At 42.0% G+C, this 26144-nt stretch overlaps 1 protein-coding gene across 2 annotated transcripts; it reads left to right on the forward strand.

The window, feature by feature from the left end:
• The first annotated feature begins 5214 nt into the window (after positions 1–5214).
• LOC115471408 lies at positions 5215–23914 on the forward strand. Of its 2 annotated transcripts, none has more exons than XM_030205113.1 (6): positions 5215–5293; positions 6175–6251; positions 17105–17455; positions 19754–20074; positions 21287–21394; positions 23348–23914. In XM_030205113.1, the coding sequence occupies exons 2-6, from the start codon at positions 6185–6187 to the stop codon at positions 23530–23532; spliced, it is 1032 nt and encodes a 343-aa protein (XP_030060973.1). In that variant the 5' UTR covers positions 5215–5293; positions 6175–6184; the 3' UTR covers positions 23533–23914. The 2 variants fall into 2 exon arrangements, with proteins under 2 accessions (XP_030060973.1, XP_030060974.1); XM_030205114.1 differs by having other exon boundaries at positions 5223–5288.
• Positions 23915–26144: the final 2230 nt, after the last annotated feature.

Below are 26144 nucleotides of genomic sequence, written 5' to 3' on the forward strand. Positions count from 1 at the left end.
CCTTTGTTGGTTCCTAAACCAGCTGCTCCAAAAAGCCTTTCTTTATTTCAGCAAGGAATTTTACCTCCCTAGCATGTCTTAATGTTACATTTACCCAGTCAATACTGGGGTAATTGAAATCAGCCATTATTATTGTGTTGCCCAGTTTGTTAGCCTCCCTAATTTCTAATAACTTTAATGCATTTGTCTGTTCATCCTGGCCAGGTGGGTGATAGTACACTCCTATTGCTATCCTTTTCCTGTTTACACATGGAATTTTTTTCCGTAGCAATTCAAAGATATATATATATATATATATATATATATATATATATATATATATATATATATATATATATATATAGTGCCGGAGAACGTGGTGAAGGCGGTTAGCTTGGCAGAGTTTAAAAAGGGCTTAGACGGTTTCCTAAAGGACAAGTCCATAAACCACTACTAAATGGACTTGGGAAAAATCCACAATTCCAGGAATAACATGTTTAGAATGTTTGTACATTTGGGAAGCTTGCCAGGTGCCCTTGGCCTGGATTGGCCGCTGTCGTGGACAGGATGCTGGGCTCGATGGACCCTTGGTCTTTTCCCAGTGTGGCATTACTTATGTACTTTAGTCTATTGGATTCAAGACCCTCTTTAATGTATAATGCTACCCTCCACCAGTTCTCAGAGATGCCTATATATATATATATATATATATATATATATAATTGATTGAAGACACTTCATTTTTTTTCCCTTTCAAAATCGGCCCAAAAGCAGTAAAACACAGATCTATACATGGGAAGCTTGAAACCTGCACTCTAAGACCTAGCTGTAAAAGTTGATTGGGTCATTACAATAAAATAAATCTTTGCACATATTTGTTTCATCTACATAATTAACATCATTAATTTGGTAAAGGAAAAGGGGTTTTTCTTTACCTGAAATGAAGATATTTTGGAAGTTTTAGATGCTGAGAGATAACACTGTGTTGGTGAGAGACCCTGTACTGCTGCTGCTTCCTGTACTATAATAATTGGTTTTCAGAGGGTCGCTAGCTAGAAAATCCTTTTTCTTGTAGGCTGTGCTTGCATGCCTTCTATTTAGTCAATTTGTGAATTATTCCAAGATCATCACATAGGAGAACTTAATGGTATCCTCCCCTCTGTGACCAGAAACTGGAATAAACGCTGGAACATAACATCATCCCTGGATAATTCTTGTGCTGGTCTGGTAAGAGCTGTCACAGCAAAAAGTTCAGTTTTTCTCCATGGCTAATATAGAGAGCTCTGTGTTTGCCAGGTAGCCTGCATCCTATTACTCAGATTAAGACTAGAATGTCTAACAGAACTTGGTGTGCACCCTTCAGTGGTAGCAGCTCCATGCAGGGCCACTTTCATTAGTAGTGGTAGTGTTCAGCTCTCTTTCTATTCAGGATTCCTTTCTATCTCTGATATCACATGTGTCATCCACACAGCCCGGTGCAGACACTGCCATAGTGCACTGTCACTTTAAAATTTAAAATAAGCCAGTACTGATGCCCCTACCACACGTGCTGGTGCCTTCCTGCCCAATGATCGAATGTGGGACCAGCATTTTTCACTCTAGGGTTGATGATAAACCAGTTTCTGTTCATTCTTTGATAGGTTTAATTCATACGAAACCTATCAAACCACCTAAGGTGGTGTGGGCTCTCAATGTCATCCTTACATCTATCATGAAACCTCCATTTGAACCACTCCATTCCTGTATCCTGAAGTTTCTCACATATAATGTATTTTTAATAGCGCTTACTTCTGCCAGAAGAGTAAGTGAACTTCAAGCCCTGGTGGCAGACCCTTATTAAACTAGGTTCTACCATGATAAGGTTGTTCTCTGAACCCACCCAAAATTCCTTTCTAAAGTGGTATTGGAGTTCCACCTTAATCAGTCTAATGTACTTTCTGTCTTCTTCCCTAAGCCACATTCTCATCCTGGAGAAGCAGCACTGCATACCTTATACTGCAAACATGCTCTAGCTTTTTATCTGGAGCGTACAAAACTTCATAGGAAGTCCTCCCAGCTTTTTGTGTCCTTCGACCCTAACAGAATAGAGATTTCCATCACCAAAAGTACTATTTCCTGCACATATGCTCAGGCTCGACTGACCCTTCATGGCCTTGGCATTGCAACAGTGTGGTCTTCTATCCACATCTTCACTGCTCATTACTGTCTGGAGCAGCGTTCTAGGTGGGATAGCCAGTTTGGACAAGCATTCCTGCAAAAACCTTTTACTACTAAAAGGTCATCTCTGCACTTTGGCCCTCACTCAGGCTCACTTTTTACGTAGTTGCCAGGTTCATTATTATATTTCTGTACCCTGGGAAAAAGCAATAGTTATGCCCATTTTGAAAAACCCTGCTTCTGGTCTTTCCCTTCCTTATCATTACCGAACCGTCTCGAATCTTACTATTTTATCCAAGGTCACCGAGAAAGTAGTTTTTGAACAATTCTTAGAATTTTAGCATCATCATTTCTTTCTACATCCACATCAAACAGGGTTTTTGGGTTTTGCACAGTACTGAAATTACTGTAACAGCACTGAATAGCAATTTTCACTCATACTTAGATGCTGGTCAGGTTGTTCTTATGGTTTGTCTGGATCTTTCTGCTGCCTTCGACCTAGTGGATCATTCTTTACTTTTAGTTCAATCTCTGGGAATTTTGGGTACTGTCATAAAGTGGTTTTCTTCACTTCTCTCTGATAGGAGATTTGCAGTATCTACTCTTTCTTCTACTTCTCCCACTAGATCTTTGATTTGCGGGGTACCAGGGCTCTCTTATCTCCCTTACTATTTAATATCTTCTTGAATACCCTAGCACTTCTTATTCAGAATTGTAATATCAAATTCTTCATATAAACAGATGACATTCTTCTGATTTTATTCAGTATTTCCATCTGAGCCCAATCTCTCACCTTTACAACAATGCTTACGTTTACTTGCTGATTAGCTACTTCAGCACAAGATGGTCCTCAATCCTTCAAAAACAGCTTGTTGGATTTCAGGTTTACTTTCCTCTTCATCTATCCCTCTTAATCATTTTAATATTCAAATTAATATTCTTACACTCTTTTGGTACATAGGAGTTATTTTTGATTTCAGACTTGTCTCGTATGAGGAAAGGCTAAAGAGTTTATGGCTCTTCAGTTTGGAAAAGAAACGGATGATGGGAGGTATGATTCAGGTCTACAAAATCCTGAGTGGTGTAAAATGAGTAGAAGTTAATCAATTTTTTTTTTTACTTTTTCCAAAAGTATAAAGACTAGGGGGCACTCAAAGTTATATGGAAATACTAGGGTTTGGTAATAGTAGTTATAGTGGTTAGCATATCTGGGTTTAAAAAAGGATTGGACAAATTCCTGGAGGAAACGTCCATAGTCTGCTATTGAGACAGATATGGAAAGCGACTGCTTGCCCTGGGATTTGTAGTATGGTGTGTTGCCACGATTTGGGTTTCTGCCAAGTACTAGTGACCTGGCTTGGACACTGTTTGGAAAACGGATACTGGCCTAGATGGACCATTGATCTGACCCAGTATGGCTACTCTTATGTTCTTATGACTGTCAGGTCTCTCAGGTTGTTGAATTGGGCTTTAATTGGATACGCCGAAATTCTGTCTATCAAGTAATACCTTGACCTCCCTGCCCTTCATACACTTATTCATGCATTTGTTATCACCCGTATTGATTACTGCAACTCTATCTACTGTGATATCTCGGGGTACCTCATCCACAGTCTTCATACACTTCACAATTCTGTTGCTCGCTTTCTATGTAATGCTAAACATTGTTACCACATCTCTCCACTACTTTCCCAGCTACACTGGTTTAAGGTTCTTTGTGTAATGCACAAGGCTTTACATTTGAGTTCTCCCGCATAGCTTTCCTTGGTCACTATTTATTAATTATACTCCTTCATGTTCACTTCAGTCCCTTGATTCTCACCGGTTAGTTCTTCTTTCCCTAGAAATGGTAACTAAGAATTAACCTGGAGTTGAGCCTTTTATTTCTTACCCCCATCCCACTGGAATACTTTGCCCCCCCCCTCCCCCACTATCTCATGTTAGAACTTTCATTTCCCAAATATAAAAGTGCTGAAAGTATATTTTTATTTAGCAAGCTTTTGGATTTTCAATTGAATTTAGGTTCCCCCAGGACCGCTGGGTCTGCATTGCTTCAATAGTCATGATATTGATTAGGTGGTTAGTTTCTTGTATGGCTGCTGTATGCATTTGTGTTAATCTGTCCTATCTTCATTGATGTTCTTTTCACCTATATGGTTAATTTTAATTTTTCATTGTATTGTAAGCCACCTTGGCCTGGTCTCAGATTTGGCATAATATCAAATTTGTAATAAACATAAACATATTGTGAGCCTGGTAGCTAGTTAGACCTACATGTGAGAATATCATGCCTGCTTGTCCTTGGAGAAAGCTAAGTTAGTTACCTGTAGCAGATGCTCTTCGAGGACAGCAGACATATATTCTCACATCCCTCCTACCTTTCCTGGTCCCGTGCTGGAGCGTTGGACTGGAAGGCACCCACGCATGCACTGTGGGAGCACTGCCTCAGATGACTGCACTATGTCAATGTCTGCACTGGGCTCCGTGGATGATGTCACCCACATGTGAGAATATATGTCTGCTGTCCTCGAACACCTGCTACAGGTAAGTAACTTAGCTTTCTCTGTCCTTCCTCTGCTGTGCATCACTATCCCCCCCCCCCCCCCCCAATCCATGTGAAGTGTAAGGACACAATGGGAATTGGAACAGCAAGGTACCAGCATAGTTCAATTTTATTCGATGTAGGTGGCACGTCACCACTTTATTCATGGCATCCTGTGTGGTCATTTTTTCCCCCTTCAAAATCAGTCCGAACGGCATTAAAACATGTGAGAAGCTTGAAGCCTGCACTCTAAGCCCTAGCTATAAAAGTTGATTGTGTTATTACGATAAAATAAATCTTTATACATGTTTGCTTTCATCTAAATAAAGGAGAGTTTTTCTCTACCTGGAAAGAAGATATTTTTACTTTTTAGATGCTGAGAGATAAGGAGCCTTTTCATATTCATCAATGGTGAACAACAGGAACTGGGGAGGTGTCTTATCACCTTGTGCTAGAAGTAACTTCCTTTAAACACTGGGCTGCTGAGAGACCCTGTACAGCTGCTGCTGCTTCCTGTACTATAATAATCATGTAGGAGAGGTTACGGGTCCTCCTCTGATGAGACCAAGAACCTGGAATAGATCATCATCCCTGGATAATTCTTTTGCTGGTCTGGTAAGAGCTTTCACTGCAAAAAAACAGTTTTTCTCATGGGCAATACGGAAAGCTCTGTGGTTGCCAGGTAGCCTGCATCCTATTACTCAGATTTTTAAGACTGGATTGTCTCTAGACAAACTGGCACCCTGTGCAAAAATAGAAATTGATGCCCACCCTCCAGTGGTAGCAGCTACAAGCAGGGTTATTTCCTTTAGTAGTGGCAGTATTCTGCTCTCCTTCTATTCAGGATAGTTCATAGTTAAGTTTTATTCCATATAGGCGGTGTGTCACCTTATCCATGGCACCATGTATGGTCATACATCACAATGGCTTGCCCTGGACAAAGATGAATGGTGAGAAGGGACTCAAAGCTCTAAGACATGGGTTTTTCTAGTGCACTGTTCCCAAATCCATGTGTAGGGAGTGAAATGCCCAGAGTGTCACATGCAGGCTTTGTAATCTCTAATTGCTTTTTTGCATATTTCCTGTTGGTGATTAGTAAAATGTTTGATTGTGATTATGAATACATGATTCACATGCCCCAGAGTTGGGTCCAGCACACTGGGTTTAAAGAGGCATACCCAGTGCTGGTCTTTCAGGGGTGCGACATGTGCATTGATATGGCGTGAAGCAGGGGTAGAGAGAAAAGGTGGGAGGATATAAAGTGCAAGGTTTGGATGGGGGGGGGGGGGGAGTGAGTGCTGTGTAAAAGAAAAAGCAAGGGAAGGGGGATGCTATGCTGGAGCTACTGCCACAAAGAAAATAGGAGGTACTATCCCAGAGCTGTCACCACTGAAGTGGGGTGTCAATTTTACACAAGGTAGTGGTTAGCCTAGACCTGGCCCTGGTCATTCCACATGACTAAACTTATTAAATCTAATACTTTCATGTTTTTACAGTGTCGGGAAAATGCAGTGCTACCAGCAAAAGAAAAAGTTCCTCTTAGTTCATATGTTCGTTTTACTTGCTTGGAAAGGTGAGTAATAATGGGGAGGGAGGGCCTAATTACTCTTGACATGTGCCTGATTTATATCCAGACCTAGATGTCTTAATTTCCCTCTCAGGCCTATCTAAAATTGGCTTTTTTTCTTTTAACTTACCAGATGGGTGCTTCCTTATGGCTTCTAATCAGAAACTTTTATATCAAACACATTGCCCTCCTATCAGTTTCCCAAAACATTGACAATTTCATAATCTCTTAATAAAATCTGTAGTAGAATTCTTTCCATGAGGCTCCATCTCTCATCAGAGACTGACAGCTAAGCCCAGTACTTTCCACTTTTCTCTGTTCCTTGTGATGCTTCAGTTCTATTGCTTGTCCTGCTGCTTTTACAAGCAGTCTAGCTTTTGTTGTTTATCCGCAGACTTCCAGTTAGTTCCAGGTGCTTCGATTACCTTCACCCTTCATCTGTATTCTAAACTGCTGCTGCTTTCTCACTACATCTCCCAGAGTGTCCATCTCCAATGTGAACTTACTTCCTGTTAGCTCAGGATTCTCATAGGCTCTCATAGGATTCTCATAGGTTCCAGTATTCTCATGAGTTATTTCCTTTCAGAGCTATTTTCCATTCTCTTGATCATTTTGGCTGTGAATTGCCCAGTGTGTTTTAGGCAGGCAGAAAATTTGAATGGTGTAAATTTAAAATAGGACTTCTGAATCCTGCCTTGATGACCTCCACAGCCAGTTGGATTTTCAGACTATCTACAATGACTATGCATGAGATAAATTTGCATGTATTGAAAACTCAGTATTTACACATTTATCTCATGCATGGTCATTGTGAATAGCTTTTGGCTGTACGAGAACTTCAGAACAGGTTTGAGAAGCTGTGACTTATAACAATGCCATATGTAAATTTTGCAAGGCCCTTATATACTATGAGAAGTGTTAATAATGCAGCATGCTGACTAGCAAAAATGCAGGGTGTTGAATGTATTTGGGATTTGCAAGTTGTAAAATTACAAAGAAGGCCTCTTTCATCATAAAGCCATGAAATGTTGAATTGATCCTGTCAAAATCAAAGGATACCTAAGCCTATTTATTTAAAAGTTGGAATGTTTCCTCAGGGCAACAGGCAGATAATGAATATAAGGGAAATAACTTTTATGGTATGCACATAGGAGACAATTTTGAAGGGTTTTGGATACCCAATGTTGGGAGTTAGGCACCTAAATTAGCTCCTTCAAAATCTGAGTAGGATTAAGCATCCAAATTTAGGCTCCCAAGTGTAGGTGGCTACTGGAGTGATGTCAGAGGAAAGTAACAGTTCAGTTCTAGGCACTGGTTTTCATCACTAGACATTTTGATTTTAGGAAGATTCACTGCTTTTTATTTCATGCAGGCAGGGTTGATGTCATAAATATGTTCCTCAAAAACAGACAATCAATCTACAGGATCCAGCATGGAACAAAAAAGAAGCAGCAGATCACCAAAAATTAAGTTCAAAATGTCCGATTTATGCACAACAAAAACAATAAATATTTAAATAATTTAAAAGCCCAACTTGGCCATGTTTTGTACTCTCAAAGGGCTGCGTCAGGGGCTTGAAACAGAAATGTCAATAAACATACTAAAACATGTTAGTATAAATAATAAAACAAAAAATATTTGTATAAATCATAAAATATCAGTTATAAATACAGACCATAGGAACACATATCATTGTTAACCATCCATATTTGTGCTATACCAAAAATAAATATCAAATATCACATAAAAATACATTCTCCTGTGATGTTGACCAACAAAAAACAGAGTTTAAGGGCCCTATTTACTAAGGTGTGTTAGTGTTTTTAGCGTGCCAACGCTTAGTATGTGCCCTAACCTTGTAGGTGCCTATAAGGATATAGTAGGCACGTATATGGTTAATGCGCATTAAAAATGTTAACATGCCTATAACGTTGCTTAGTAAACAGGGCCCTAAATTTCTTAACTCTCTGAGGGCCCTGTTTACAAATGTGCACTAGTGTTTTTAGCATGTGCTAACTGTGTAGACCCCTATAGGAATGTTACGGGCATCTGCACAGCACATGCTAATTTTTAGCACACACTCGCTAGTGTGTGTTTGTGTAAACAGGGCCCTAAATGTGTAACAAAATGCACTCTGGATTCTTTTATAATAGCAATGTGATAAGGACAACATATATACAAAGGGCCTCTTTTACTAAGGTGCACTAAAAATGCTAGCGCACGATAATGTTAGAGCCACCTATATATTCCTATGGGTGTCTCTAGCATTAGCACACACTAAATTTTAGCGTGTGTTAAAAACACTAGCGCACCTATACTGTGGCTTAGTAAGCAGGGCCGATAAAGTCGTATTACATAGTTAAGGAAACTATAAAATAATGAGTGGAGTTGAACGGGTAGATGTGAAGCATCTGTTCACGCTTTCCAAAAATACTAGGACTAGGGGGCATGCGATGAAGTAAATTTAAAACGAATCAGAGAAAATGTTTCTTCACTCAACGTGTAATTAAACTCTGGAATTCGTTGCCAGAGAATGTGGTAAAGGCGCTTAGCTTAGCGGAGTTTTAAAAAGGTTTGGACGGCTTCCTAAAGGAAAAGTCCATAGACCGTTATTGAATGGACTTGGGGAAAATCCACTATTTCTGGGATAAGCAGTGTAAAATGTTTTGTACATTTTTGGGATCTTGCCAGGTATTTGTGACCTGGATTGGCCACTGTTGGAAACAGGATGCTGGGCTCGATGGACCTTTGGTCTTTCCCAGTATGGCAATACTTATGTACTTATGAAACCTATAGGATATGGGGAGTCCTATAAACCAGCTCATTACACAATATATTTCACTTCATTAGTGACAATATACTAATTATTTATATTATAACTGAGATTTTTGATTTTATGATTTATACTAATATTTTTTGTTTTTTATTATTTATACTATTACTAGTAAAAAAAAAGGCCCATTTCTGACACAAATGAAACGGGCGCTAGCAAGGTTTTCCTCGGAGCGTGTATGTTTTATAGAGTGTGTGTGTGAGAGTGACTGTGTGAGAGAGAGAGAGTGACTGTGCGAGTGTGTGTGTGTGACAGAGAGAGAGACTTGGTGCGAGTGCGTCTGTGAGAGAGTGTGTGTGTGTGAAAATGACAGTGTGTGTGCAAGTGCGTATGTGAGACAGTGAGAGAGAGTGTGTGTGTTTCACACAGATACAGTGTGTGTGAGAGAGAGAGAGATCGAGTGTGAGAGTATGTCTGCGATACACAGACTCTTTGTGAGACCGAGAGTTTGCAGAACCCCCTCCTTCCCCCACCTTCCACCCCTGTCCGAGTTCCAGGACCCCCTCCCACTTCTTCCTATCCCCCCTCTTTCCTTCCCACTCCACCTCTCCCCCCCTCTCCGAGTTCCAGGACCCCCTCCCCTTCCAGTGGATTTCCAGTAATCCCCTCCCCCCCGTGTTGTTTCAGGACCCCCTTCCCCCCCTCTGTCGTTTCAGGACCTCCCCTTTGTAGTGTCAGGACCCCCCCGTGTCGTTCTTGACCCCCCCTTTCGTTTCAGGACTCCCCTCCCACTCCCCACCTGTCTGGCCCTCGCCTTCGTAAGAGCTGTCTGCTTAAATGTTTTTACCTCCTGCATGCAGGGACGCCGCTTCCGACAGCTTTTTCTTTCACTTGTGTTTCAGCTAAACAGCTGAAACAGAATCGAAAGAAAAGGCAGACGGAAGCGGGGTCCTTGCGTGCAGGAGGTAAATACTTTTAAGCAGCCAGCTCTTATGAAGGGGAGGGCCAGAGAGGGCTGGAGTGGGAGGGGGGTCATGAAACGACAGAAGGGGTGGAGGGGGGGTGTTTGCGGCGCCATTATCGACGCGACGGATCTCTCACCTCCAACGTGCTTTCTTGCCTGGGACCGTGGCTCCCTCGGAGTTGGTCTGCTAGGCTCACATCATAATGCGGCTAGTGACGTCAGTCTGATCTATGGAGCCTTCCTGACCACCTCCAAGGGAGCCACGGTCCCAGGCAGGTCACTACTACTACTACTACTACTTAACATTTCTAAAGCGCTACTAGGGTTATGCAATGCTGTACAGTTTAACAGAGAAGGACAGTCCCTGCTCAAGGAGCTTACAATCTAAAGGACAAATGTACAGTCAGTCAAATAGGGCAGTCAAATTGGGGCAGTCTAGATTTCCTGAATAGAGGTATAAAGGTTAGGCTGGAGGTGAGAATTATTATATAGGTTGTTTTTGTATGTTTATTAACAGTTCTGTTTCAAGCCCCTGACGCAACCCTTTGAGAGGTCAAAATATGGCCATATCAGGCTTGTAATTATTTATATATTTATTGTTTTAGTGGTGAATAAGTTGGATATTTTGAACTTAATTTTTGGTGATCTGTTGCTTCTTTTTTGTTCCTTCCAGTTTCACCTGAAGTATATTTATTTTATCTGCTATTTTAGTGCACGAGTTGTGAATTTAGTTTGTCTATTTTATTATTTCATTTGCTTTATTGTATTAACACTTATATCTGCTAGTGATTAGCAGAACATAAATATTTTTAAATAAATATAATTGCATAAAGATGTCATTTTAGAAGGGATACAGAAAATAATGGGATTGCATGTGTAAATGGGCAGTGCTGGACCAACCATTAGGCATGACTAGGCAGTCGCCTAGGGCATTAGCTTCTTGGGGGGGGGGGGGGGGTGGCAATAAGTCCTGACAGCCACAGAAACTCAAAGAACCATCAGCACATAATTTTACTTGCATTTTTAAAATGTTTGTGTGATCATAACTGAGTTTAATTATCAAAACCTAGAAGGGACTGCAGGCCTGAAAGTTAATTAGTGGGGGGGAGGGGGGGGGAGGTGGATGTAAGCCTGAAGGTTTGTCTAGGGTGCCAACCACCCCTGCACTGGCTCTGAAACGGCCCTATGCACGTAGATATTAATTCTAGAAAACCTGTTATTTACACTTGCATATTATAGTATGTACAGTTTGAAGGGGATGTGGTTTGGAAGGGCCTGAAAATCTGCTTCCTATTGTGCAACCGTGACTTCAAAAGATGTGCCCAATGCATTTACACTTGCAAGTCATATGTAACTGCTAGCTAACTGCTTGCTTGGACCGAAGCTCTGGAAGAGAGATTGAGGACACAATTGTGCTCAGCTCGCTACTGTTTTTAAAACCACCTCAAAAATCCAAAACATAGTTGTGCAGCTGGATTTCTTAATTGGCTCCTCTTGTATGTCCAGGTTTCTGAAGTATGGCAGTTAAGAATGTAAATGAAGACAACTACACATGTAGCATATGTATATAGAGCCCCAGTTGCTGCTCTCTTTTCAACACATATTTTTGTATCAGGACTGTTCCCACTGTATGTTCTACCAAGAACATGTGTTACTTAGATTGTGAGCCCACGAGGAACAGAGAAAGTACCTGTATATAATGTAAACCGCTTTAACTGTACCACAGAAAGGCGCTACATCAAATCCTATTACCTTACCTCTTTTCTCCTACAGTGAGCCTTTTGTTTATAAAAGTTCTATTCGTACTTCCCACCCTAAAAATGAAACCCAAGGCAGTTTACAAAAATCTCAAGAATATACCTTGCACATTTTGAATGTCCCGACCTAGACCTCCTTTTTCCTACCTCGACGACCTGTGTAAAATCAGGCTTTGCATGTAAGCAAACGAATTGCAAGTCTACATGTATTTGTTTTTAATTTGCATTAAAACAATTTAATACAATGATACCTATACAGTCAAATTATAACTATCACTTTCCATTTAGGAGCTTAAGTATTAGATTCTTAAATTTAGGAAATGTTTCTACAGAAAACATAAGTTCCTAAATTTGTCTGAAAATCTTCCTTAATTTAGGAATCTAAGGGGCCCTTTTTCAATGGTATGCAGAAATCTGGGCTTAGCACATGAAAATGCGAGACTTTCCCACATGCCAAGCCTAGATTTACTGTGACACAATTTAAGACTTTATAAATATTTTTATTCAGGTCATTCACTAATGTTCGGACTAGTGTACATTACCTGTAGGTAACACGGGAGAAATGACTGTCTCCTCTTTAGGAGGCTCCTGATTTAACCCTGCACTAGCCAGTTAGCGCACAGTAATCCAAACATGCAAGGCTAGCTCTGCCAGTGGACCAGGTGAGGCTCTGGTCCAGTGTGCTGGCACTAAAGAGCGCCAAACGCTGATCCCGTGATATCACCCGGCCCAAATGTTTTCTTACTGTGATCAATGATCACCGACAGTTCCGAATTGCAGAGAGGCGCGGGTAAGATAGCACTTGCTTTTAGTGCAGTCTTCCTCTCTCTCTTTGCTTTCTTTCTCCTCTCTGGCTCCTCCCTCTGCTGGACTCCCAGGCCCTCCCCCTCTCAGCAGCTGTTGGCTGATAGCTTGGTTTACAAAGTTGGAACTTCCCTCTCCCCTCTATCCCTCACCTCATGGAAAACACGCTGGTTATTGCTTGCAAAGCACGCTGGTTTTGGATGACCAACATCCACTCCCAGCCTGCCTTGCAAGGAGGAGCGGGGATGCTGAAGCTTTTAAAGTGCTTCAGACCATGGTACCACGCTCTCTGTCTGTAGGCCTCTGCTGGTGCCGCCTCTACCTGTGTTGCTTGCTGACCCTCCACGTGCTACCTGGCCAGACAACCGCCTGGCACTCATTGCTTCTTTCATGACCAGACAGAGCAGCGAGTGGAGAGCAACAATGCTACACCTCTGTTACCACCCTGCCTTTGTACAGTGCTGTGCCGCCTGCCTTTATTGGGCCTGCTGCTTCTACTCTGCCAGGTATGGGGGCAGCCAGATGGACTGGTTTTGTAATGTTTTTCAGTCGGGGAAAGAGGATTGCAAGTTGAAATTACTGTTGGGGGGGGGGGGGTGAATCATAGAAGTTGCTGTTGGGGGGAGGGAGGTGATATTGTGGAAGTTGGCCCAATGTAGGGGGTGGGACAGGTGCGATGTGGGGCATGTGGGCTGTGAGAAATGTGTAAATATATTGCTTTTTCACGTAACATAATTGCAGAGATAGAATATAGGGTTTAGGCCCTAACTATATTTGTGTAGGCCCTTTCTAACAGAGATCATCACATTATAGCTTTCTGAATTACTAACAAAGGAACTCTGTTGTCTGCAAATTGATAAGAAACTGAGACAGGAGAGAGAGAAAGGGGGGGGGGGGGGGGGGGGTAAAAAAGCCCAAACTGCAGAGACACAGAGAAGCATGAAAGTTTAAAGGACAGGCCTTAGAGCTAAGATAAAAATGTAGCCAGGCATGAGACCATGATTGAACATCTGCAAGATAAGCTGTGAAACTATAAACCAAGGGAATAGAAGAAAGGGGGAGTTGGGGGGGAGGGTGAAACATGCCATGCACTGAATTGATGTGCTCTTTTTTGGCCACTGACCTGAGAGCACATCAATTCATTCCCCTCTTGATGATTGAGAAATCATCACCTGTACAGATAATTCCACAGGGTGCCCAATCGATGTCCATCGATGAAAGAGTACAACAGTTTGAAGCAGGGGCGTAGGCAGACCTGCCATTTTGGGTGGGCCCAGAGTTAACCTCCCCACCCCCACCCCTACCCCTGTGCATACATACAATATTGTGTTTCAAATGAACCGATGTCTGCCCGTTTCTCTCTGAACCCCACCCCCTGGTACTACTTCAGAGCTGTTGCCTGCCGCAATTCCTATAGGCAACCTACGTTGGTCCTGCAGGCTTCTTTCTACAATGTTCCCACCAAAGAAACAAGAAATGACATCATTGAGGGCAGGACGTGATAGAGAGAAGCGGCGCATGATGCCTATAGGAAATGCCACCAGCAGTAACTCTGAGGTAGACCGGGGAGGGGGGGGGGGTTCCACAGAGAGACAGGCAGCTGCCAGGCCATGAGTGGAGAAGAGGGAGATAGAGTAGTGAGGCGTCACCACTGAAGAGTTTTGGGGGCCTCATGGGCTACTGACTGGGTGGACCTGAGGCAAGAATGGGTGAGCCTGTGCCCACCCAGGCCCACCCTTAGCTACGCCACTGCATTGAAGTAGCTCTGTAATATTGCTAGCTGTCCAATACAATGAAAAGGTGCAAAAGTGCAATAGGAGCATTTAGATACACTATGACATATAGCTAGAGGTGCCTCTGATACAGAGGTGGCTGGAGCTGGTATTCAAGAGTTCTGGTCAGTGTCAGTGTACAATACCAGAGAGCAGAGCTGCTGTGGAAAACCAACACAGCTACCCTTTAGCACTGTAGCATAGTGTTAGCTGTCCCAGCCATGCAATGAACTGCTTGCGGAGGCAAGCAACATGAAAGAGTGAAGTAAAATATGCCCCATTTGAAATAGAACTGAGTTCCACAGCTTCTAATATTATGCACAAAGCAGTCATGAGCCTGTGACCTTCAGATTGAAAGCCAACTACCTTCCAGAATAAACTATTGTGCTTCTAAAAGAAATGTAAACATTGCACCTGGAGGAAAAAAATGCCACCATGGCAGCATTGACTCTTCCATGGTTACCACAGAGACCAGGAGAGATATGGAAACAGTGCACTAGCCTCAGAAAAAATTCAAGATGTAAAACTTTTCACAGAAAAAGGGTGCCAATAAGCTTGACTCTATACTAAACTCCTTTGTAAAAGATGCTGAAAAAAGGAATACCTGTACTGCCAATATAAATTGAGTTCTAGTGACAAAAGGAGATTTCCACAAATGAAGTGAGGGGAACTTTCAAGGTGTTTTTGTTGTTGTTGTTTTTTAAGTAACTGCCCTCTGTCAAAAAAATGAGGGGACTCAAATCTCTTTAAATGAAAGGTATATGAGAACACTAAATAGGCCCTTTCAGAAGACCTATGGCACATTGCCCTGATGCAGTTCACTGGCTCCCACGTTAGGAACAGCATTTAACCAACTCTGAAACTATAAGTAAAATCTTAACTCACCACAGGCAGCGTGGTCATTTTTTTTTTTTTTTTTGGTGACTGCTGCCACCAACGAATCCATTGTAGGTAAACGTAGCTTTTCCAGCTCAGGTGTGGAAACGGGGTAAAGACATGACATAGCCTTCGCCACCCAAAGGGTAGCATCTGGGGTGACCCATTGAGCAGTGATGATTTCCTGCATAGCCTCGTGCCCTGGAAAAAGACTTAGGCAGTCTTGTAGTACTCGCCATTTTAGAATTAGCAGATGGAGGTGTAGTAGGAACAATAGAAGAAATATTAAGAACCTGGAGAGTCTTAGGTTTAAAGGAAGACAACTTTTCCTTATGAAATACCCGCACCGTGGTGGGATCTTCAGAGTCCTCTGCAGGGCTTTTTTTGAGGGGGTAGCTACTTGGTGGTATGGAGTACTGGCACCTTTTCCATTGTCTGCTAAAATTGACCCATGGTCCCCAAGTTTTAATGAAAGAGTTCAGGCTCTACACACCAATTCTGCCTTGTCATAGATTCTGTGACTGGTTGCAGGAGGCCTGGTTAATCTGGGGTTAGTCCCTCGGTGATCACCCCACTCCTGAAGGGTGGCCTGGCATTTGAGTACAGGCACCTTTCTCGCTAGAAAAAACACACTGGTCCTCTGTAAATAGCTCCCCTTCCTCCAATTCCTCCTGCATCTATGCAGAAAAGGACTGCCCTGACATGACTTGCTTAGATTGAGAGGGAGACCGGAGGGCAATAGACACTACTTCTGAACTGGAGTGCAAACATCTCCTCATCGGGGCAGGGTCCATCAAGGGAGACTGAGGCAGGAAGCAACCCAGAAATCTCCAAAGGTTGAGCTAAAAAGGAACTATTACTTCCCCTTCCAGACTTCTTCAACATATAAGCATTATGAAGCAGCAGAATGAATTCGGGGGGGGGGGGGGGGGGGGGGGGGAGGTCAGAAGACCCCACCCCCAGAGAAAACCCTGGAGCAGCTGACATCTATGTAAGGACCCCCAAAACATTGCTTGGTAAAAAAAAAAAAAAAACCTGTCGGCGCTGCTGTAAAATGGCTGCCGGATCACTTTCAGCCCCATGAGGAAAATGAACTGGCATGGGAAGCTAACAGGGCCTCCCCGAACATGGCCTCCTCTGCCAGAAAATAGCCTGTACGGCCACCTGGACACTTCCCCGATGCTGGTGTCGGCTTTCAGGGTGGGAATAGCGTTGAATAACTTGGCAGCCATTATAAAGAAAACAGAAGTAAAACCACGACTGACATGATGTTGAAATTTAAAGATACACTCACACCCCAGGAGATCCAGCTGTCGAGTCCTGCCTGTGAGACTCGGTGCTGCTGGAAGCACACTCACACACTCTCCACTACTAAGCCCTTTATACTGGTCCAAACCAGTATCTCTCCTGCAGCCAAGGCTGTGGGCTTTAAAGAATTATGCCCTTTTTTTCCTTCAATTTTCCTTCCTCACTGAAAAAAAAAGAAGGCCTGGAGTGAGGAGAAAGGGTAGGGGAAAGACATGGTATCACCAGGTGTACCTTCTAAAGCCGGCACCACTCAGCTGCGCACACCAAAGTTCCACTGCACTGAGACCCAGAACAGGAGCCACCATCAGATGAGACCAGGAGCTTGTGAGAGACTGTCCATTCGCCTGCTGGAGAAAGAGAATACTGACTGACCAAGGAGTATTCTGTTCTCTAAGACAGTTCAGTTCAGCACTTTCTGTCTCCATCTGCTGGTAGATGGTCACAACCCATAAGTCTCTGGATTCATCTGCTTCTGACTCTAAGGAAGAGGTCAATTTCTTCTCTTTCGGTGTCTGTGAGAAAGAAAGTTGGGTATATTAGTCACTATGTTCCTAAGCATGTGTCTAGTGTTTTGTAACTAATTTATTGAACTTCTTTCTATATAGTGAGTGGAGCTGACTTCCTGGAGCCCAGGATGGAGAAGGTCTCAGCAATACAAGGTGAAATGGTAAAAAAAGGATTTTTCCTTACAAACAAATATGAAAGAATCAGTGTGACACTCACAAGGAACCAGAGATCTTCAGTTCTATGTCATGGAACTTATAATAACCCCTTTGGCTACTGGAATGGCGCCTGTAATGATCGTGTAAAGCTGAAGTATGACAATGAATGGATATATTTTATTATCTGGAATGTTTCTCAAAGTGACTCAGATGTTTACAGTTATACTGTGAAAATCATAATCCCACCTCCTACAGTCATCTTAGAAGAATTAAAGTTGAATCTTACAGTGTTAGGTAAGCCAAGACTTTTCTTATATTCCATTTTATGGCAGCTTTAGTTTATTAAGAATAAGAAATTCCACCGAGGTGGAAGAACTCTGAATTCCCATGAAGGATGTTCCAGAAAACAAGGACAGTGGATAAATGACCATGAACTCAAGAGACAGGGACAATGATCTTGAACTGCTCAAGTACGGTAGATTGTAGACTCCATACAGTACTGTGTTTTGGCCACAGGCCAGCCTCAGGAGTCTTCTAAACTGTATTTGAAGTGAAAACTCCAATATACAATTGTGCTGGATGTACAATTGTGTAGGCTGGTCTTTAAAAAGACTTACTAAGAATAGCTGGTCAAACGTTACTGTCTGTTAGTAGCAACACAAAAAGTGCCCCTGTCTCTTGAGTTCATAGTCATTTTTTCCAGCTTTACTTTATTAAAATTTGGCATATTGCATATATGAACCACATCAAGGCGGTTTACAAATAAAATAATTATCAAAATAAAGAATCTAGGAAGGTAAAGGTAAAAAGAATGGAAGGAAAAATAGATTACTAGCTGAAGAAAAAGAATTATCTGGAGTAGGAGGTGGTAATAATCTCCAAAAATGTCTTTCACACCAGCCCCAACTCAACCCATCTCCAAATGCAAGGGTGAACAGCCATGTTTTAAGGCCCTGTCTAAAATGAACATATAATGGCTCAAGTCAAGTAGAGTGGCATGCCATTCTGGAGGGAGGGTGCCAAAAAAAGAGCTGTCTGGTTGCATCTAGACTTGCTCTGGGAGGAGGTGGAATAGGCAACATGTTGTTCTACAAGGATCTCAGGGTATGAACCAGTATATGTCGAAATAGGATCATCTAAAAAGACTGGCAATGAGAAATGAAGAGGTCTGTATGTAAAGATTGGGATCTTAAATTGGCACTGGGAAGAAATAAGCAATTAAAGTTGTCCTTTTAAAAGCAAGGTACTGGGGGGGGGGGGGGGTGAACCTACTAGCTCTTCCAGGAATCCTCTCATTGTCCTCCACTACTACTACTACTATTTATCACTTCTATAGCGCTACAAGGCATAAGCAGCGCTGTACACCATACATGAAAAGACAGTCCCTGCTCAAAGAGCTCACAATCTAAATAGGACAGGCAAACAGACAGAACAACTAAGAGGTAAGGGAATTAAAGAGGTGGGGATAAAAGGGTACAGGGCAAGTGAATAGTGGTTAGGAGTCAAAAGCATTAAAGAGGTGGGCTTTTAGCCTGGATTTGAAAACGGCCAAAGACGGGACTAGACGTACAGGCTCAGGAAGTGTATTCCAGGTGTGAGGTGCAGCGAGATAAAAGGGACGGAGTCTGGAATTAGCAGTACAGGAGAAGGGGACAGACACGAGATATTTATCTACAGAATGGAGTACCCGAGGGGGCGTAGGGAGAGACGAGTAGAGAGGTACTGGGGAGCAGAAACTGAGGTTCTCCCCTGCGGAAGGGGAATGAAGTCAGATGAGCCTCCTTGCGGGCGAGTCTCAATTCCACACCCCTCAGCACAAATATATCTTAGTACAGGGCTCCTTACACCCTCTAGTGCTACAGAAATGTTTTAACAATGGCAGTTGTAGAAGAGAGAGACTTTTTTCCCCCACTACTATGTGCTGGGCAAGTCTCTTGAAAATATTTGAGCCCAAACTTTTGTTTTTGATAGTAACATATAACATATTAACGCAGAAAAAAAATCTTCCACACTGCCGGCTGTAAAAGCATGATTGCTTGTAGGAGATCACTCCTTGTATAAACCAGTTTTGTGTTTTCTTCCTTCTTGATTTTCTATTCGGGAACCTGAATACAGGATCCCAAATGTAACCCAACTCCCAGTGCCCCCACCCACATGTCTTGCATCTAAACATTGTATTAATCTGAACTTCTTAAGATTGTTAGATGACAAAGGTTTCACTCTCCTGACTGGACCTGTACTATTTTCAGGCATGTTGGTTTTAACCAGGAGCTGCCGTGGAGTCAAAATTGTAATGCCAAATCTGCCCCTTCTCCCTTCACACATGTTGTTTGTCCCCTTTTTCATATTGTTTTTTGGAGGGACCAGCCTGACATTGGAAACAGACCAGATAAAATGCCAAGGAGAGTCTAAACTGAAAAAACCCCTCCTCACCCAGATTTCTCCTGGAGTTTAACTGAATCAGATGCTCAGTCTGCAGGTTAAAAAGCTGCTCTGAGATCTTCCGTCCCCATGTGCATTGTATCACAATTTTAGATATAAAAATGGGATGAAGTTTAACTTATTTTAACATATACAGTTTTTCTGTTTCAGTGCCTCCAGTTGTTCACCTGTCGGTAGAATTATTTCTTCCTTCCAAGAATGAGAGTGCCTTGCTGTGTACTGCCAGAGATTTCTACCCTGCAGACATTCAACTCTCCTGGTATAAAGAAGGCCAGCTCATCACTGATGGAAGACAGAACGACTCCCTGCTTATTGATACCAATGGCTCTTACTCCTATTTAAGTTACCTGTTCATACCCACTCAAGACTCCAAGGAATTGTTCAACAATATACAGTTTTCCTGTCAAGTGAACCATTCGACACTAAAATCACCCATCCTGAAGTATTTAGATTTATCTGGACATGGCGAAGGTGAGAAATATGCTCCTGTCAGCCCCTGACAAATAGCATGGGGAGAGCTGGATAAGGAATCCCCATTTCACTGCTGTTCTTCAGCCAGTTAGGGCACCAATCCCTCACCCTCTCCTTGGAATTGGTGGTAATTAACAAAAAAAATGTAAGTACAAATGGGGACCAGCCAGGGTTCTGCCTTCCACTCCAGCTGCAATGAGGGAAAAGAAGTAAGTTTCAAGAGGTTCCAAGTCAGTGGGCAAAGATTCCAGGTTGGTGAACTGGCAAAAATTCACCACTGCTTGGGATCAAAATGTATCATTCCTACATGAGTTGAGACTATTTGCAAACAAAAACAAAAAAAACCCTGAAAATTTAACAGTATGGAACCAAATTGAGGGGGGGGGGGGGGGGCCGAAAAAGACACATTGAGTTTGAGAATGAACCAGATTTGACTAAGTGTTCCACAGAACATATTCCCTCCAAAATGGCACAATTCATTTGTCTGAGATAAGCAGTCCCGTATACCAGCGTCTCAGCTTCTGCAGCATAGAAACTCGTGTGCAAAAGTATTTGGTGCCCTAGGCCAGTACTTCTCAATCCAGTCCTTAGGCACACCAAGGTAGTTAGGTTTTCAGGATATCTAAAATGCATAAATCCTGCTGGGAATATCTTGGCCGGTCCTAATCATCATCATCATAAAACTAATAATAAAACTTGATTTCTAACCTGCTGTATATGAAACATTCTAAGTGGGGAACAAAAAATACATACAAAATAAGATATAACAATACAAACCAAACAATATAAAATACAATAAATAACACTAATACAGATTCATCCACTACCAAAAATAACATTCAGTGACGGTGCCTGGACATGGCCTGCCTTTGAATACTGGGGCCTAATTCTGCCTATGGTGGTGACCACTGCCAGCTGACTATTGAGTGGTTGGTTTTCTTCATGGTGGTTATGTATGATGACATCTAGTAACAGAAAGGTGTAGTTTGCTACTGGGTGCTATGTGTATTGCCTCCTAGTGGCATTACTCCTCCTTGGTTCTTCACTGGCTCTTGGATTGGTTCTCAGTCTTACCTCACTGTTAAGAAGGGGCTGTCTTCAACTCCTAGCTAAGACCTGGTGCTTGATTTTAGCCAAAATGAATCCAAAAAGTGATTTTAAATGTCAAAATTGATAATTGTTTTAGTGAAATATTTTCTTTTGTTTCAATAGGAAAGCATGCATTGGGCTCATTGACCTCTACCATGTGGATTGTTCTTGGCGTTATTGGTGTATTTCTGCCAGTGATGTTGATTATTTTAGCAAAGTTGGTGAAAAAACGTGAGTAGAACTTCCACGTCATTTTGTTTTTATGCAGCTTAATATGCTGAAGATATGGGGGTCTGTATTCAATGTGGAACCATCCTAAGTGGGTCAGCTGCTGATAATTCAGTGGGCCAAACTGCAAAAACCCTGCCTGACACTGGTGGGGTAGTCCAGGGGAAGTTAGACAGGAACTGGCCCTTATGTGGGCATGGGCCTTATTCAGTGCCAGTGCCTGCTTAGCTAAATGATCAGATAGGACTATACAAAAGGCTGTCCTATTTTTTGCCGCTTATGTTTGTTTATTTAATTTTTAATATACTGCCATTCAGAACAGGAATCAAAACAGACATTATGAAATAGCTATGTGGGTGCCATCACTGAATATTGGTTGGCACCCACATAACTTCTGGATCACTGATCCCATACCCTCACCCCCTCCCCCGATCCTGAGATCCCCTTACTTTGCTCCCCCACCCCCGCCAGTTCTGATTTCCATGGCTCTCCTATCTGATCCCCCCTCCCCCAGTCCCCTGTATGATCACCCCACTCTGTTCCTCACCCCCCTCTAATGGGCCCTCAGCCACACCTGGGACATCCGAAGGCGATCACTGGTATTTAGTGGACTAAGGCGAGAACCGTCCCTCTCCACTCCTTCTCTGTCTGGTTCTGCCCGTCCCAGCTTTGGGTTCCAAAATGATGGTATTGACTCCTAGAAGTAATTGCAGCCTTCCTTATAAGACCTGAATATCAGCCAGGACATGCATACCAGTGGCTAGTTCCTGGCCAGTCATGCCTGGATATTCAAATCAGGTGCCTGGATATGGTCCAGCATTTAACATCCAGGTCTAATTTAGCCAGTGGTAACTAGTGCTTAAAAAAAAAAAATCACTGACTGCTGCCAGCTGAATATTGAAGGGATAGTCATTGTGGTATAGTTATATAATATAAGATCATATAACTTCCCATATGCTGAAAGTGTGAAACAACTTAGAAATCCAATTTCAATAAAATCTTCATATAACCAAATATAATAACAAAAACATATATTAATACTAATAGCATCTCTTTATGCCAAATATGCTATCATTGATCCCTAAAAGCCTGTGTGAATAACCAGGTCTTAAAGCTTTTTTTTTTTTTTTAAAGCCACATAATCCATAAGTAACATATCATCTTCCCATCCAAATTTACCATGGTTTTTATTTAAAATTATTATTATTATTATTATTTTTAGGATTTGGATTTAGTTCACGCCTTTTTCAGTAGCAGCTGAATGTGAGTTATATTCAGGTACACTAGGTATATATCCCTGTCGCTGGACAGCTCACAATCTAAGGGACCCTTTTACTAAGCTGGATATATTTCACTTAACTCAAGCAGCAGGGCAGCGAGGACGATCCCTACGTTTAATTCCCCTGAAGAAGCCTGGGAGTTGCAACAGGTCTCCGTAGGGAATGCCCTCGCTGTCTCTGTTGTTTTGAAATATATGTGATTCTGAAATGCAAGCAGGATTCGGGATTATGTGATCAGCACAACAATGAACAGCAATTGTTGAGACTATACGATTAACAGTATGATGAAGAGCAACCAGGGTTTGATGAGGCAAATGTGATATAAAGATATTCAACAAAGCTAAAATAAATTTTTTTTAAGTGTTTCAGGAGACTTGGTGCTGGGAGCTTCTTGGTTCAAATCTTATCCTGTAAATCATTTCCTATGCCTCAGTTTGCCTGGCTTTAATTAGCCATTGCAACACTGAAAGCTTCATTTATAGCTGGGATGGAATATTGTCAAACCTTCATGTGGTGCTGTAGAATTTCAGTATTCTTATTCCTAGGATAACATATGGTCATCCAGTTTAATGCCTTTACAATTATGGTATCATGTAATCGGAAAAAAAAAATTAAAGAAATAGCAGTTTTGAATTGGTAGGGTATATTAAGGAGAACAATTTTTCATCTCTTTTAGGACACAAGATGACATTGCAGAGTTCAGTAGGAAAGCCAGAAGGTAGAGCTGAGAGACTGGTAACGGCAAGGACTCTGCCTCTAGTACCACAGTCCAGAAGAAATGAGGAACACAGCACAATTTATTCAATGATTTGGGACAATTACCCAGTATCTGCTTTAAGATTGCAAGATGGGCATTCATAATGGCTGCAGCCAACCACACATGATACTACATCATCCCTGCTCCTGTCTGGGAAATACCACTATTAGTTCAACATAGCTTTTGAAAATGCTTGTCTCCAAGCCTGTGATATTTAGAGCGCTCAGCTATTGGACAACAGGTGGAAACAAGTGAAAAAGGACATCACTTTGAAGACACTGCATGTACGGTATATATGGGATAGGAAGACCTTGCCACATTCCTTTTTTCTGTTGTGTTCACTTTCAGAAAAAATTAGAAGGAACTTTGTATGTTCACTGGACAACTCGATGCCATTTTCTATGAATGGAGAAAATAGTTATATGTAAAGGACAGCATAGTACAGATAAATTTAGACCATGAATAATGCTGGTATATTATATCCTATGGGCCTGTTCTCTTAACTACATGCTGTAGTTACTGTCTAACGGAAACTGTGACCCCCTTTTTTTTTTACTAAGCTGTGCAGCAATGCTGACACAGCCCGCTCAAAGTGAACGGGCTGTGTCAGCTTAGCACACAGCAGCTGCTAGCGTGGCTTAGTAAATGGTGGTGGGGGGGGGGGGGGGTGAAGGTTGAAACATGGCATAGTGTACTAGTACCATACTAAGAAGCCTGCAATTAATACATTTGTTGTGAAGTTCTCAAGTTGCTTTTAGAATTACATTGGTGGTATTTCTGCCTTATGGACTAGGAAGGCTAATCAGGGTCTCAACATCTCTGAAAGATGACTTTACCAGTTTCTAGTAAATTTGCTGCTGGCTTACGGGTCAGTTTACTAAGCCTCAGTGTTTTTTTGCCTCACGGTAGAAATCAGCTGGCATTTACTACCAGCTGATTTCTACCGCGAGCTAAAAGTGCTACCATGTCTTAATAAAAGACCCCCTTTGTGAGAGTGCCCCCTTTTGACCCAACACTACCACTACCCTTACAGCATCTGCTAACCCTTGACGATCTAGTTACTGACCATGACCACCTGGAATCTGATCCTAAGGTAATAAGATTAAGGATGCAATTTGCAAATAGCTGCACCATATCCTAGCGCTACCAAAGTGTACTATAACGTTTAAAGAAGCTGGTGCCAAGGTGAAATTGCTGGCTTGGTGGTATATTATGTTTAAGTGCTGTGTGGTCTTTGAGATGTGACTTGCTTACGTAAAAATTTAATTTATATTTTATAAACCTGTTTAAAAAATAGTTTAATTGTTTGATGAATAAAGATTCTAGGGATGTACGTTCATTTTTGGTGAACTGGTAAAAAGGAATGAATAAGAACATTTCTGATTCATGTACTTTTAAATAAACCGAATAGACCGTACGGACAGAATGAGCTAAATCTTCTTTCATGCATGTATTTTGTCACTATTGTAATGCAGCTTGTGGAGCTACTTCGGGAGGGGGAGAAGGCAAGAAGCATGAGTCACTTTGATCATGTTGAAACTTTTTGACAAGCAGCTAAATCAGTCAATCCCTGCTTCAGTTTTCTAGATCCCATAACTATTGATGTCAGCAACTCAACCAGAAACTGAAAACAAACATAGCAATCCAGCACCATTTTCTCTCCTCCTGCATTCAAAGAGAGAAAGTTAGAAAGATTAATTTGCTGAAGTTATATATTTGTTACAAAATAGAGAAAGCATCCAAGAGCAAACAGAGGTAGAGAAGCATTGATTCAGTGTCACATAAAACTGACTTTTCTTTTAAAATCTTTCAGGCTGTATGGGTGTTACTCAAGAGCCAGGCAGAGCACAGGGCTAGAGTCTGTAAATGCAGTGCATTTTTTCCAGTGAAAAGGGTGCCCTTACTCAAATGCCAAGCCACCCTTCAGGGGTGGGGTGATCACTGAGGGGGGGACCCACCCCACAATAGCCAGGCCCCATGCAACCAGTCATAGAATCTATGACAAGGCAGAATTGATGTGTAGAGCCTGATCTCTTTTATTAAAACTTGGGGACCACGGGTCAATTTTAGCAGACCATGGAAAAGGTGTAGGTACTCAGTACCCCCAAGAACCCCTCCCCCTCAAAAAAAAAAAATAATGCCCTGTGTAAATGTCACCCAAAAATAGGCACTGAAATGATGCAGGCTAAGCTAGTTCGTATGCACTGCTCCATTTTTGGTGTCTTGGCCTGTTTAGGCCACTCTAGCTCCTGCTGCCACCCAGTGTGATCACTTCACTATGACACTCCTATCTCCACCGAGGTGTTTTGTTCATTGTGGGAGGGATGCTGATGAGGTATTTAAATTCTCAAGGGAGGCACTAAGCAACTGGTAGTTGATTGAAAGGTCCACAAAGTTAAACGCTCACTTAGAGCAACTAACACACCCTGCATCATAAATTCTGGATCATTGTGAAAATGTTATGCATCCATATAAGTTCAACAGACTGATGTCTCAAAATGGACAGTAGTACACAATTTTACAGGACCCGCTTTTAATATCCCAAAAAGATGCAGAGTTCTTCAAATTTACCTATACAAGCTATTAAATATGCCTCCTTAATCCCCCAGTGGTTGCTGTCCCCCTCCCTTTCCACTAAATATGAAACCAGCAAGGGATACCAGGCTTCAGGTATTATGGAAATTAACACAGCAGCATGCAGATCTGAGGAGTAGCC

Source organism: Microcaecilia unicolor, chromosome 5, assembly GCF_901765095.1.
Source record: "Microcaecilia unicolor chromosome 5, aMicUni1.1, whole genome shotgun sequence".
In the NCBI taxonomy this organism is placed as follows: domain Eukaryota; kingdom Metazoa; phylum Chordata; class Amphibia; order Gymnophiona; family Siphonopidae; genus Microcaecilia; species Microcaecilia unicolor.

Bases quoted from the DNA above. Each gene is read 5' to 3' on its own strand.
- LOC115471408 (XM_030205113.1), top strand. From the start codon at position 6,185: ATGCAGTGCTACCAGCAAAAGAAAAAGTTCCTCTTAGTTCATATGTTC. The intron at 6,252-17,104 runs GTGAGTAATAAT...CTTTCTATATAG, and splicing joins CGTTTTACTTGCTTGGAAAG to TGAGTGGAGCTGACTTCCTG. The intron at 21,395-23,347 runs GTGAGTAGAACT...CATCTCTTTTAG, and splicing joins AGCAAAGTTGGTGAAAAAAC to GACACAAGATGACATTGCAG.